The sequence below is a fragment of the Impatiens glandulifera genome, chromosome 1 (genome assembly GCF_907164915.1).
Source record: "Impatiens glandulifera chromosome 1, dImpGla2.1, whole genome shotgun sequence".
NCBI classification, from domain to species: domain Eukaryota; kingdom Viridiplantae; phylum Streptophyta; class Magnoliopsida; order Ericales; family Balsaminaceae; genus Impatiens; species Impatiens glandulifera.
In genome coordinates this window covers 128,991,001-129,005,746 of record NC_061862.1, presented here as the reverse complement: position 1 = coordinate 129,005,746, position 14,746 = coordinate 128,991,001, and the positions used below count along the sequence as shown (strand labels likewise).

Sequence of the window (14,746 nt, the reverse complement as noted above, 5' to 3'; positions counted from 1 at the left end):
ATCGCTGTTATATTAAAGTGATATCGCTGTTCTACAAAAGAGACCTCGTCCCTTTTGTATAACAATGAGGTCTCTTTTGTATAACAGCGATGTCACTTTCGTATAACAGCGAGTCTCTCGAAGTCGTGTTCTCAATCATTTTTATATATATATATATATAAATTGAATAGTTAATCTTATTTAAGAATATTTTATTATTTATGAAGATATAATTTTACTTAAAAATGAAGCCATAATTATTAAAAGCATGCTTTTGTATATATATTTCTTGTACCTGCATGATTTACTCGCGCGACAAGCTGCATGGCAGAGAGAGAGAGAGAGACATGGGAGATGGAAAGAGAAATAGAGCTTGTAAAACGGCAAAGTCTTGCGAGCATAAATTGGATCCGAATTTGTAGGGTTTAAAGGATGTCTGCATTCACAAAACAAGCGCCACGTACGCACGCACGCAGACCAGAGAGAGAATCAGAGAACACAATCGACGACCACCTCAATCCTGGCGTCGTTTTTCCTCAATCCAGCGTTTCGTATACTTTCCGGCGAAATCATTCGACCAAATTTCACACCGTCTATCCGACTCAACCCTCTCTGCATTTTGCACAACAATAGCAGCTCGCTTTGTTGATTTTACTTCTCTTGATGCGGACCCATGTTCAAATTTGTTCCTAGTTTGGGATCAACAAATTAAGAAAGGAGTTTGGTAGATCTTTCTGCTGCATAGAAAATGGTATGCTAATAATGCTGTCTCTTCATATTTCGCATTTCCTGCTATGCTTCTGGCGTCAAACAAAGAGATTGTATTTCTTAAAACGTCCGATTTTTTCTTTTTCTTAATTGATTGTTTACAAACGTGAATCATGATAGCCCTTTAGTGTAGAATCATTAATGACATCGAATAGTGAATAGTGGCTTCTGTATATGTTCAAACTTAACGTGTTTATTAATTTTATGGCTTGCTAATGATGGTGCCATGCTGAGAACTTGTTCTGTTCTTCATCTTTTTCTAGTATTAAATTCAGTTCCGACTTTTTACTTACTTTTGGATCTACATTACCTGTTCAAGTGCAATTTGGTTTATAGCAGAGTATCTCTCAAATCTTGATCTTAATTGAAATGTTAAACAAAAATCTCTGTATACAGGGTTCTAACGCGAACATCATTATTGGTTCTGATGTCTGGGTTGAAGACCCAGAGGTCGCTTGGATTGACGGGCAAGTGTCAAAGATTGATGGAAAGGAAGTTGAGGTCCAAACCAGCCATGGGAAGAAGGTACATGGCATAAAAGATAGTCCCTTTATCAATATCATTGCCTTTAACTTAAGCATAATCTGGTTTCTATATTCAGGTTGTTGCAAATTTGTCCAACGTTTTTCCCAAGGATATGGAAGCTCCTGTTGGTGGAGTGAATGACATGACCAAGCTGTCATATCTGCATGAGCCTGGGCTTCTGCAAAACTTGGAAACCCGATACCAACTAAATGAGATATATGTAAGACTGTCTGGATGTATTATTTACTTAATTATCCAACTAATGTCCTCAGTAGTGAGAGGAAACAATTTATTAATTAATGCAGCACAGGGGCTCCATTTATATCCTACTCTTGACATTATGACAGACTTATACTGGAAGTATTCTCATCGCCATTAATCCTTTCCAAAGACTTCCTGACCTCTATGATGGTAACATGATGGAGCAATACAAGGGAGCACCATTTGGGGAACTGAATCCTCATGTTTTTGCAATTGCTGATGTTGCATATAGGTGAGCCAATGATTTATTGTACTGTTTTTGGTTTTTGTTTCATATGCATGGGTGATTTGCTAAATGGATGAAATCAATCAGGGAGATGATAAATGAGGGCAAAAGCAACTCCGTTCTGGTCAGTGGTGAAAGTGGAGCTGGTAAGACAGAGACAACTAAGATGCTCATGACATACCTCGCCTATTTGGGAGGACGTAAGGGCACCGAAGGGAGAACAGTTGAACAGAAAGTCCTAGAAGTGAGTTTGGTTATCTTATTCTGTATTGTATACCAATATTATTACCACTTTGGTGAGTTTTATGAACAATTCTGCATTAACATGATTTTGAGGAGAGTAATTATTTTCTCTACTAGAATATTATGTCAGAATTTTGTTTTGTCCTTGAACGTTGATACTATTGATATAAATGCAGTCAAACCCTGTCCTTGAAGCATTTGGGAATGCAAAAACTGTCAGAAATAACAACTCCAGGTTATATAATTGATTGGTACATGACTTACTAATCACTTATGAAATGTTTCATGGTTATTTTCATTGATATTATTGCCTCTGGTGCAGTCGTTTTGGTAAATTCGTTGAGATTCAATTTGATAACCATGGGATAATTTCTGGAGCAGCAATTAGAACTTACCTCCTTGAGAGATCACGTGTCTGTCAAGTTTCAGATCCTGAGCGTAATTATCATTGTTTTTATCTACTTTGTGCAGCACCACAGGAGGTTGGTTATATGCAATTACCTCCTTCTGTGATTTATCAATGAAGACCACCATAAATGTCTAGCTTATTGAATTATTAATTATTATTCTAACAGATTCGTAATCTTACCAGGAAGTTGATAAATATAAGTTGGGAAGTCCACAATCATTTCACTATCTAAATCAATCAAACTGCTATGATCTTGAGGGTATAAGTGATGCTCATGATTATCTTGCCACCAGGAGAGCTATGGATATTGTTGGAATAAGTGAAAAGGAGCAGGTATTTCTTCACTCTGAAAATATGTTCTATACATAGAGAATAATAATGCTTCATCTTTTTGCAGGAATCAATATTTAGAGTTGTGGCTTCAATACTTCATCTTGGCAATATTGAATTTGCCCAGGGTAAAGAAATTGATTCATCAGTTATAAAAGATGATAAATCTAAGTTTCATCTTGAAACAACAGCAGAACTCCTCATGTATGACTAAAGCTTCTTATATACATTTTGATGGTTTCCTCGCAGTTGGTATGATATATATTTGTGTAATGATTTTGTGTAGGTGTGATCTTGTTGCCCTAGAAGATGCATTACTTAAGCGCGTGATGATCACCCCAGAAGAAGTCATCAAGAGAAGTCTTGATCCCATTGGAGCAGCAGTAAGCAGGGATGGTTTAGCCAAGACAACATATTCCCGTTTATTTGATTGGTAATTTGGCATTGTCCTGATCTCTTCTTGTTTAGTTTTCATTTGATGAATACTGTTCATATATTGGGCTAAAGCTAGGAGTCAATTAAAGTGCTTCCTCGATACTGCTATTGAATAGATATTTTGAATTATAGGTTGGTGGACAAAATTAATAACTCTATTGGCCAGGATCCTACCTCAAAATCTTTAATTGGGGTACTTGATATCTATGGATTTGAAAGTTTTAAAACTAACAGGTATTCATTCTTTGTTTGATATAACCTAATTCCTCATGCAATCCCAATATCCTTATAAAGTTGGATATCTATGCATCAGTTTTGAGCAGTTCTGCATAAATTTTACCAATGAAAAGCTGCAGCAACATTTCAATCAGGTATTATCCATGCCTGTAAAATTTGAGTTGTATAACTTGTTCATTTCTCAACTTACTCTAAACGTTGTCTTGGTGGTTTCAGCATGTCTTCAAAATGGAACAAGAAGAATACACAAAAGAGGAAATTGCCTGGAGCTACATAGAATTCGTTGACAATCAAGATGTTCTTGATCTTATTGAAAAGGTTTCTCTTGAAATACCTTTCTAGCTATATACTAAACGAGTTTTCAAATGTTTCATTTGATGTATCTTATAAAGGTATTAGGCATAGGTACCAATTCTGAGCTGCATGTAGGCAAATATGGGTTAGTTGGAGTCTCGTGTGGAGTGGATGTTGAACTTGAAGCCCCATGCATAATTTATTCAGAATGAATGATCTGTCTGGACGAAATACTTTATGTTAGAATTTTTTTTATCCTAGATGATCACACACGTTTGTTTACATTTTAATTGCATCTCAGTTTAAGGTATTTGTCTTTCTATTCTTAGGAGTTTTAGTTTTTCTTACCAGCAACATTTCATTCATCATTCAGCATATGCTGTAATCCCATCTATAAAGAATATATTTAGCTCATCACCACTCTATCATTTTCTTCTAGTTAATTGAACATCATTTTGGGATGATATATAGGTGCCTCATCTTATGTATTGATTTCATTTTGCTTATTACTTTTGCAGAAACCAGGAGGAATTATTGCACTGCTTGATGAGGCTTGGTAGGATAAACTTCTTTACTCAATCATGCATCCCATAGTTCCTCCTATAAATTATTTTTTTATATTATGATTTTGTCGTTGTGTGCTTAAACGATTTTATTTTTTAAAATTTATCATTTTCGAAAAATGAAAAAAAAGGCTCCTCCTATAATTCTTACTGCATAGTTATTGCTCTTCCACTTTTTGCGATCAAATTTTTTTCGTTGGAGGAGATACTGCAAATTTGTATATCTTCCATGTACATCTATCTATACTGATGTTTCCTAAATGTCCTAATTGTGTATATTAATCTGTCGGGTAACCCTTACAAATTCATTTTTTATTTACAGCATGTTTCCAAAGTCAACTCACGAAACATTTTCGCAAAAGCTTTATCAGACATTCAAGTCTCACAAGAGATTTATCAAACCAAAGTTGTCCCTTACAGACTTTTCCATTTCCCATTATGCTGGTGAGGTAGGTTATGTAGAAAATAAAGTTATACTCTTGATACATCATATTCTTATTCTCTGTGTGAATTTGAGCATTTTCTGTTAGCATGCTTATGTTTCTAAGAATACAATTCTGATGATTCTAAATCCAGGTTCAGTATCAATCAGATCAATTTCTTGACAAAAATAAAGACTATGTTGTTCCCGAGCATCAAGATCTGCTGACCGCATCTGGATGTCCCTTTGTAGCAGGGCTTTTCCCACCTATTCTAGAGGAAACAACAAAGTCATCTAAATCGACTAAATTTTCATCTATTGGTTCTCGTTTTAAGGTACTTGAATTCATCCAGTTTTGGACAAGATTTCTATAGCTGTTTCACTACAGAAGTTGACATTCTGACTTCTTTATTTATTTGTGCAGTTGCAACTGCAGCAACTTATGGAAACTCTGAATTCTACAGAACCCCATTATATTAGATGTGTAAAGCCAAATAATCTTCTTCAACCTGGTATTTTTGAGAATGTGAACATCATGCATCAGCTACGTTGTGGAGTAAGTAAAACATATTAATTTGGTTCTTTGAACCACATATTTGATAAAGAGCTCTGTTTGATGCATATGCCACTCAGTCTTGTCTGACTTTCTTCAATCAACCTTCTGAACGTATTTAGGGTGTTCTGGAGGCAATTCGTATCAGCTGTGCTGGATACCCCGCTCAGAAGACATTTTTGGAATTCCTCAATAGGTTCAGTTTTCTTGCTCCAGAGGCATTGGAGGGAAAGTAAGCCTTGCCTTTTGCTCTTAACAAAAATTGTTGCATAAATATCAGTTAAAAATATAGGTGCAATGTAGTTTCATTATACATTCTACAAGGAATCTGATACATGATGTAGGGTTAGGGCTAATTGAATAAATAATTGAAGACGAAGAGATGGGACGTCTAGAGGTTACGAAGAGGGCTGTTAGTGGTAGGTTAGTAGAAATAGAGGAAGACTTGTTAGAAGATATAATTTGGTCTTCAATTCTTCTTTATTCAATTAGTCCTAACTACCTCATGTATCAGAATCCTGGAAGGTCTCCTAGAGGTGTTGGTACCATGTAGATTCTATTATTCTTATATTTTTATCATTTTTGTGCAGCAATGATGAAAAGCTTGCCTGCAAGATGATTCTGGAAAAGATGGGGCTAAGTGATTTCCAGGTATCATATAGCTCCCCTTATTCATGGTTAATTTTTTCTTCACTATGTATGATCATTCAAGATGTGTTGGATTTTCTGAAAGCATTGATACAACTTCCAGATGTTTAAAATATGTCCCTTTAAAAGCTCTAAACTTGCACTCATGGACTCAAGAAGTGTTCTTAAGAACTTTTCTGACGACTCAATAAAGTTGTCGTCTTGTTTTGAAGTCATGACATATTTTCCTTAACTATGTTTCCCTTGACATAGTTTTACACAGAATCATGGCCAGTGTGATTTCATGCTAAGTTTGTTCCTACATCTAATTATTGTACAAAGGCATATTTTTCATGAATCTGATTCATATAAATGTATAATTGAGATTGGAAATAGATTGATGTCATAGGAGATATAATTGAGGTGGAGGACCCGAACTACTAGGGTTGAGATACAACTTGAGATGAGAGAAGATAGAAATATGAGGAGAGATAACAGACCCAACAACTAATTTTCAGTATAACTAATTATATCAAGTCTTCCTCTATTTATACTAATCTATCCCTCTTCAAACCGGTGGACGTCCTATCTCTTCGTCTTCAATTCTTACTTTACCATGACTCAATAAGGTTAATCATCCTGAGTGTTTTGGTCATGACATATTTTTCTTAATTATGTTTCTCTTGGCATAGTTTTACACAGGATCATGGCCTGTGTAAGTTTGTGCTCTAAGTTTGTCCTATATCTAATTACTGTAATTTATTCTTAAATGATATATTACAGAACGAAATGATACATTTTTTTAAAATGAATAAGACTGATCAAATATTTTAATAAATGATACCTTTTATTTTTAATAAAGTTCATTTTCATAAAAAGACATCAAGAAGACAACAAAAGGGACAATACATAACAAAACATCCAAATTGAAAAAGGAAGACAAGAAATACAACTCAAACGAGAAACAAGTCACTGTCTAATTCTCTCCACGTCCATGATATTTCACACTGAGAAGGTATGAGACACCTTGTTTGTGGAAGTGAGAACACTAATGAAATTTCTCAAAGGAACTCATTACGTGGAATGAGCTAAATGGGCACGAAAAAAAAACCAGGAAAGCAGTTTAAGCAATTATAACCATCATGAATCAGCATTTTATGCTATCCCTAGGATCAAGATAATGACCACACTGACTTGGATAAGTTAGTAAAATCCATCTACAAAAGATAAATGTGTGTGAACTCATAAGCCATCATAAATCATCTATTGATGCATTAATCGGTATAGTCCATTCCAAAGAAGTAAGTACAAAATTATGTCCATTACAAAGAAGTAATTAAAAAATCATGTTGAGAGCAATGAAAACAGTTCAGTCATCTTAGTCAATAAATCATGTAGTCATTTCCAATAATTTCAAATCATTTATCACATACATTAATAAAATCACTTTATCATGCTATACCTGTATACTTTATCCAAATTTTAATAAAACAAATTTGAAAACATCATTTTGTAACATTGTTTTAGTAAAACAATGTGTGTATAAATCATTTGTTCAAAATAAATACATGATATAATAAGACTGCAAAAGGCTAAGGATTTTTTACCAAATATTCTAGCTCGTCCATTTATCATTGCTGAATTTCCTCCTTTATAAGCGAAACCAACCAATCAAAGATTTAATTTTCATCCGAAGTCTATGTTTCTCTCTCTTTTGCCTGATTTTTGTTTTGGGCATCAAGGGGACTGATCCCTTTTATGACTTCATACGCCTTTCCAATTCGTGGCACCTGTAAGCTTTGGTGGCTAATTTTGTCCTGGTGCACAATGATGTTCAGGTGTTACAATAGTCTGAGTCTAGATTTTATCAAAAGAAATGCATTACCATGAAAATATTACATTGCCTTTAAAATTTCATGTTTGAATAAGCTTCAGGTCTTCTGATAGAAAGCCAATGTAACGCCATTCGCTCCAAGAGCTTTATTCGTCTTCAATCATTCAGTGCGTGCTTGTAGTACTGCACTTTTGAAACATTTGAAAATAATTGAATGACAATCTTAACATGGATGGATGTTACAATCATATTTTAGTCCATATCGTGAACATGGATTAAATTTTCTATAAGCTTAGTCCTGAGACGTAAGAGTGTTCCATATGATATGTCATTCCCTGCTTGTTATGTACTTTAAAGAAAACCAAATGAGCTGATGTTTATGCTGTTTACTGCTTTATCGTTATGGACTGCTATATGCTTAATTTTCTTGTGGTTACGCCTTTGTTATCAGTGAGCTTTGCTACATATGGCTTTAAATTTGTTTTCAGTTAGGTAAAACAAAAGTTTTTCTGAGGGCTAGTCAAATAGCTGATTTAGATGCACGAAGAATAGAAAAGCGCAACATTGCAGGAAAGACAATCCAAAGAAAAGCCAAATCCCACATTGCTAGAAGACATTTTCTTTCAATTCGGGACGCTGCCATATGTGTTCAAACTTTGTGCAGAGGTGCTGGAAACTGCTTCTTAAAGTTTTTATGTGAAAGTTCATATATGTACATGCTAAGAAGGAGAATGATTTGTCTGTGATAAGACTTACATACCATATTTTCATTTGACTTTAGGAAGTCTTGCATGCAAGATATACGGGGACATGAGGAAGGAGGCAGCGACCCTTAAAATTCAGACATATTCACGTAGGCACCAGTCAAGATTTGTTTACACCCGACTCAAGTTCTCAGTTCTCATCTTGCAGATGGGCTTAAGGTCAATGGCTGCTCATAATGAGTACAGGAACAGAAAGCACACTAAGGCAGTTACTGTTATCCAGGTCAGTATTTCACTAAATGCTCATTGGGAAGCTTGGTTGATGGAACTATTTTGTCAAATTTTACAAAAGTTCACTTTAATACTAATTGTTGCAGGCCCATTGGCGTGGTCATCAAGCTTCTTCATACTACAAGAAACTTAAATGGGCATCAATTTTTACACAAAGCCGATGGAGAGGAATAATGGCCAGGAGAGAGCTTCGGAAACTTAAGATGGTAGTCTTTGCGTTATTGCCATCAAGATTTTTATAATTTATATTTTTTTGTTGCTTCTACAAGTAGGCTTAAGAAGCCATATGTATGCTGCTGGAGAAGGAAACTGTAGCAAACACTTGAGTTTGTTAGGCTTCCTAGAAGGAGATGAGAAGCCAAGAGAATTTGGAGTAGAGATAAACTAGAAATAGTTGCTTTTTTGACCAATGTAATTGGCACCCAATGTTCTATCCTAAAGTCTAATCTTACCTAAAGAAGCATAATATAAATCCTACTCTACTAATAATAATCCTAGGTCATCCAGCCCATCGCAATCCTCTTGCCCCTATTTCTCATAATAGAAACCTTCCAGGTTGTGTTAGGTGTAGATGGTGCTCTAGCTTGAAGACATTGTCTACTTAAAGTGGAATGAAAGTCATATAAAGTTAGTAAGGCATAATTATTCATTGGATGATTATTAGCATGTAGCCTTATAATTAAGATTTCGTGAGATGAATCAAAATGTGTATGAGATATAGACAGGAATTTGATATCTGTTATGTATAATAGTATTTGAAATGATGTAGTTTAATGTTCCCATAACAATTTTTCTTTTTCTATCTGCTTTCTAGGCTTCAAGAGAGACAGGAGCACTGCAAGAAGCAAAGGATAAACTTGAAAAACAAGTTGATGAGCTCACATGTCGTGTACAGATGGAAAAACGTTTAAGGGTATGGAAGAAATATTGCTACAAGATAAATACTTTGTGGCGCTTTCTTTTGATTTTCTCAAATAACTTTTCTATGATACATTCACCCAATTATTGTAGCATCATGTAAGGAGCATATTTTAATGAACATTGTGATACAGAGGAAATAATATAGGGCAAGAAATGTTGAAGGAGATGAGGAAACAGTTTTATTAAGATGAGAAAGGAATGCCTAAAGGCTGGATGAGAGAGAGAGACATTACACACCTACAAGTGAAGCTTAGGTCACTATTTATAATGCTATCAACTTAAATATTAACTAAGGCTCTTTTTCAAAAATAAATATTAACCAAGGCCAATCCACTACAAGGCCCTCTAATAACTCAACTATTTATCCAACTACCCCAAAAGGCCCATACTAAATCATACACTTATCACATTGTTTAATATGTTATACAGGCAGTATAGGAATAGCTTGCACCTTCTTAATACCATTCATCATTAATGATTAGTCTTATTTTCTATCTAATATTCTTATGAAGTATGATGGAAGTTTAAAACTCATTACAGACTGACATGGAAGAGGCAAAAGCACAGGAGATAGAAAAGTTGCAGGAATCCTTGCAAGCTATGGAATGTAAAATTCAGAAAAGAAATTCCCTACTTTCCAATGATTGTGAAACTTCACACAATGCCATTGGAGACTCAACTTCTGTTGTAAACGAGACACCAATGCTTGGTGAAGATTCAGAAAAGATTGAGATGCTAACTGCTGAAATAGAAAGCTTAAAGGTGCTACTGATTGCATTTACATACTTAATTCATGCTTGAATTTTTTTTTCTTTTGTTCAAGCAATGCAGCATACTTAAAATTGTTACAGTTTCACCTTCTTTTGTTTTGCATGACCTGCCTCCATGATCCCATTTTCTATAATGCTAGCTGTAACAATAATTAACCATTTCAGTCAGAACTTGATAAGTAATGCTGACAATGGGATGGAACTGAATTGTTGAGAAAATGGGGCTACTGTCAAGAGTCATTCAGTATTTCTCAATTTAAACCAAGTAAATATGTTTAAATAAACAAATAGTAGTTTATCCAGGATGAGATTGGAAATGACATGGTATGACCATAATATCAAGTTTGAGCACTACTTTCTAAGTTAATTTTATGTATTTTATCTAGGAATTAATGTTCATTGTAAGCTACAGTTTCTCCTACTACATTAGATTGTGTGCAGTTACCAAGACCTTGTTCGAAACCTGGTTATACAGGATAACCAGGTAGTTATTTCTGAACAACCTTGTTCATTTTGAGTTATTGAAATTGGGTTATTTGTGTAAAAAGACATTAAGGGTATATTAGAAAATTAATTTGTTAGAAAATGAGGGTATTTTGGTTGACGGGATGGTGGGTTATTTGAGATTAACCCAAAACGAACAATTCTCAATTTCCTGACATGTAATAATATGAAGTTAAGAATATGGCATGCATGCATGCAACCTAAAATGCACCGTGAAAACAAAAATTATAGAATACTAGATCAAGACAATTGATATTTAGGTGGAGGAATTCGGTCCAAGGACCTGAACTTTAATACCATGTTATCCAACTCATTTAAAAGCTTCAAGCTAATAGATTTCTATGTCGGGACTTAGAAAACTGTTGAGAATGGATTTGAAATAGGGTTGTGTTTTGTGTTTTTCCTCACAAGTAAGGCTAAGTTGTCTTTATATGCTTTCGCTTGTGTTAACTCACTTTTACTTGGGCTAGGCTATTTTGCAATCTGAAAAACATCGTGCTGATGAGTCTGAAAAGAAATATTCTGAAGCCTTGCAATCATGTGAAGAACGGGGAAAGAAGTTAGAAGAAACAGAAAGAAGAGTTTATCAACTTCAAGAATCCTTTAACAGGTAGCGCTGGTGCACTATTGTTGAAGTTTTTGTTTTTGGATTTATTTCCGATTTCTTAGTTTTCTTTTACCACTTACAGTGCATCACGAGGACATAGTTCTACTCCATACTTTATCTATGTGTTTATTTATATGAATATATGTATATAGTCATAATAGAGAGGAATTACTTAAATATTGGTAGGTGAAGCACAAGAATTTCATTTTCTATGCATTTTCAACCCTTATTGTTTATTATGTAAAACAAGTGTATTGTACTGCCCCATCACATTACAGTATACTTCCTTTTTCACATGATAAACATTAAGGTCAAAAAATGCTTAGAAATGCAAGTCATGTGATTCACTTGTAATGTTTAAGTATTTTCTATCTCAATTTGTACAATCTGTGCTTCATATGTTTGAAGTACAAAAGAAAAGATAGTAGCTGTTTTACAAAATTGTACATGTAGCTGAGTTGTAACTTCATTTTAAGTCTAGTTTTTCATTTTGTTGTAAGGCCACTCCCTGTAGTCTATAAATAGGAAAGGGGATGCCTTAGGATCATACACTTGAATACTTGAATTATACACTTCATTGAGAGAGTTTACACACCAGAGAAAGAAAGGGAGAGCAAGAGTAAACAACTCCACCCGAAAGTCAGGTTCTTGAAGGTGTTGTGTTGAGAGTTCATCTTGAGTGCTTTGTGTTGTAACATCTGTAAGCACTTGTAATTCTAGTTGAAAAAGCCATAGCCCAGCCTTGGCAAGTAGATGTAGGAATTTTTGCAGAACCCCTATAATTCTTTAGTGTCATTGGTCTTCTTGTTTGTGCTTGGTTTATGGCATAATTGGATTATGTAATTTTGTGAACTTGGGATTTCCATTCCCAACAAGTGTGATTGAGCATAGATAAGAGAAGTGATAAAAACATGATGAAAAATCAAGACAAATGTTTGCAAGTAGTTGTTGATGTTGCATATGGAACTGAACTTTCATGAGGTGATTCGACTAATGTTAGATATGATCTAGTGTGTCTCAGGGTGATATACTGCATGTCAGACCAACTGTCAGAGCTGAAGATTATCTTGTCTACCTCATCCAACTTGAGTTCAACTTCTGGACTTATTGCTAGAAATGACCGGATTAATATGTCTACTGCTTCTTCTGATACTACTTCCACTGACTCTGATTTCACATTTCCTACTCCTGCTCCAACTCCAGCAAATTTTTCTTCTCTTAATCCAGATGCTTTTCAGATGATAGTTCAGGATCTTTCAACCCCTGAAATCTCAGGTCAGTGTAGTTTCTCTATCGTTTGCTTAAATCAAACTTGTTTAAAGTATATGTATCATATATTTCCTTTATTTTGTTGCAATGTACAGGGGCGGATAATTGGGAAAGCGACAAGGAAGGGGCATTTGATGACTTCTTCTGATGGAACTTTTTCTTTATATATGTTACACTTTTTTTCCTTCTAGATAATTGTAGTTTATGCCTACACAGATCTGTACATACTAGGTATCTTACTCAAAATTATAGTTTTACTCCTAATTCGTACAAAACGAGTTGGATATTTACTTAATATTAAAAATTCATCATTTTTGTGTTAGCTTACTCTTGGTACCAGAATAATATATTTGACTTTGTAGGATTTATTTGAACCTTAGAAAGACAATATTTCATAAAGAACAACTGTGATCACACGAATTACAGTTTAGATTAAGAACATAAAGAGTAGTATTGCTGTGTGATGTGTTATTGAACCACAATCTATAATTTTAGCAGTTGTTCTATCATCAATCCGAATAGTAGTAGAGTTGCATCTTCGGTCATGAGCTCGGTAGCCCCAGAATCAATGATCCAACGCAGTCCCTTGTTGCATTCAGGTATGTCTATGTTTGTTTGGTGAATGAATAGAAAAACATCTAATTAGAATGTCAATTTCTTCTGCTTGATAAACAATTTAAAAACTTCTTTTTATACTTTTTGTAATGACAAAGGTACCAAGGATATCCAGGACAAGTTTAATTAAGGGTACAGCCAGAAACCCCTAGCAAAGTTGAAGAGATTTTTGAAAGGACATGGAAATTCTATGGACAGATTGAAAATTTTTGGTGAGCATAACATATCTTTTTATTGTTGTCTTCCTTTGTTCAATATTTCATGTTTCTAGAAAAACATGAGGAGCTTGTTTGATTTAGAGATTTGTGAGAAAAAAACTTGTTTGATGAAAAAGTAGATTATAAGGGTTATTTAGGTTAAATGACTAGAATATTTAATAGTTTAAAACTTTATAAAACATGAAGGTTATTTTTTTAATAATTTGAATAATTTTACTGAAAGATGAATTCGGGTCATTTAGATCCCTTCATCACACAAGGCTAAGATAGGTTCACATTGTTATCCTTACCATTGGTTACTTACTTGTAAATTAGGTTAGTTCGGAACCTTTGATATGAAATGTCAAAAGTTTCACCAGATTTTGTACATTATGAAATTCATGACATGTTGTAATTAAATGGACAGAATCTCATGTTCCTAATGGTTTTCATTCTAATATGGTTCCACAATCTTGATTTATGTATGTCATATATTTTTCAAACATGCGATTAGGCAGTTATCACTATATGAAAAAGAATGTATATATCGTAGTAACATAATGTTGTGCAGTTATCATTATTTATATGTGATACATTGATAATTGATTTAGGTCATACATCAGAAGCCACCTTTGTAGGTCAAGCTTTAGTCATTTAACCAACTTCAAACTAAAGAAGGAATGGAGATATAGAAATAGAAGAAAGGTTTATAGATTTTTATTTCATGATCTTTCGTTAATCTATTCTGGTTTTTACTTACTACAAAAACAATTATCTAGACATTACCTACAAGTTGAGAACAGTGTCCACCTCGAGTTTTGGGCTGCCCTAACCTAAAAAAACGTCAATTTTGACAGTTAAAAAAATGATAAAAAAAAAGTTTTGATGAGGTTAGAACTAATGACTCAATATAAATCTTTTATTTACATCCTAAATCACTAACTAGAACTATTTATCTTTAATAAATACTAAATATTTCTTCTTTATTTTAATAAATGGACTGTCCTGGGGAGTGGGTGCTTGTCCCAGGGCCGACTCTGGTTGAGAACCCGTTCAAAAGGGGCATTTTGTGAGGGCAGACTGAAACAATGGAATTCATGCCCATTGACAATGCAGGTTTGTTTCAATTCTGCTTTATAATTTGTTGTGCATTTCTCTACTAA

General features: G+C 34.3%; 1 protein-coding gene across 1 annotated transcript; it reads left to right on the top strand.

The window, feature by feature from the left end:
- Positions 1 to 940: 940 nt before the first annotated feature.
- LOC124943059 (myosin-9-like) lies at positions 941 to 12,919 on the top strand. Its single transcript, XM_047483627.1, has 28 exons — positions 941 to 1,272; positions 1,349 to 1,492; positions 1,620 to 1,765; positions 1,847 to 2,003; positions 2,179 to 2,237; positions 2,325 to 2,484; positions 2,595 to 2,744; positions 2,809 to 2,945; positions 3,028 to 3,174; positions 3,309 to 3,410; positions 3,490 to 3,547; positions 3,630 to 3,731; positions 4,226 to 4,263; positions 4,593 to 4,719; positions 4,847 to 5,026; positions 5,116 to 5,247; positions 5,367 to 5,476; positions 5,835 to 5,895; positions 8,194 to 8,371; positions 8,487 to 8,692; positions 8,787 to 8,906; positions 9,515 to 9,613; positions 10,051 to 10,053; positions 10,162 to 10,383; positions 10,822 to 10,875; positions 11,366 to 11,505; positions 12,524 to 12,777; positions 12,867 to 12,919. The coding sequence occupies exons 1-28, from the start codon at positions 1,117 to 1,119 to the stop codon at positions 12,917 to 12,919; spliced, it is 3,495 nt and encodes a 1,164-aa protein (XP_047339583.1). The 5' UTR covers positions 941 to 1,116.
- The last annotated feature ends 1,827 nt before the right edge of the window (positions 12,920 to 14,746 follow it).

What these genes read in the sequence shown, in the direction of transcription:
- LOC124943059 (XM_047483627.1), top strand. Translation starts at nt 1,117, where the DNA reads ATGTTAAACAAAAATCTCTGTATACAGGGTTCTAACGCGAACATCATT. An exon ending in TTCTTGATCTTATTGAAAAG is followed by an intron (nt 3,732 to 4,225) that starts GTTTCTCTTGAA and finishes TTACTTTTGCAG; the next exon opens with AAACCAGGAGGAATTATTGC. An exon ending in GCACTGCTTGATGAGGCTTG is followed by an intron (nt 4,264 to 4,592) that starts GTAGGATAAACT and finishes TTTTATTTACAG; the next exon opens with CATGTTTCCAAAGTCAACTC.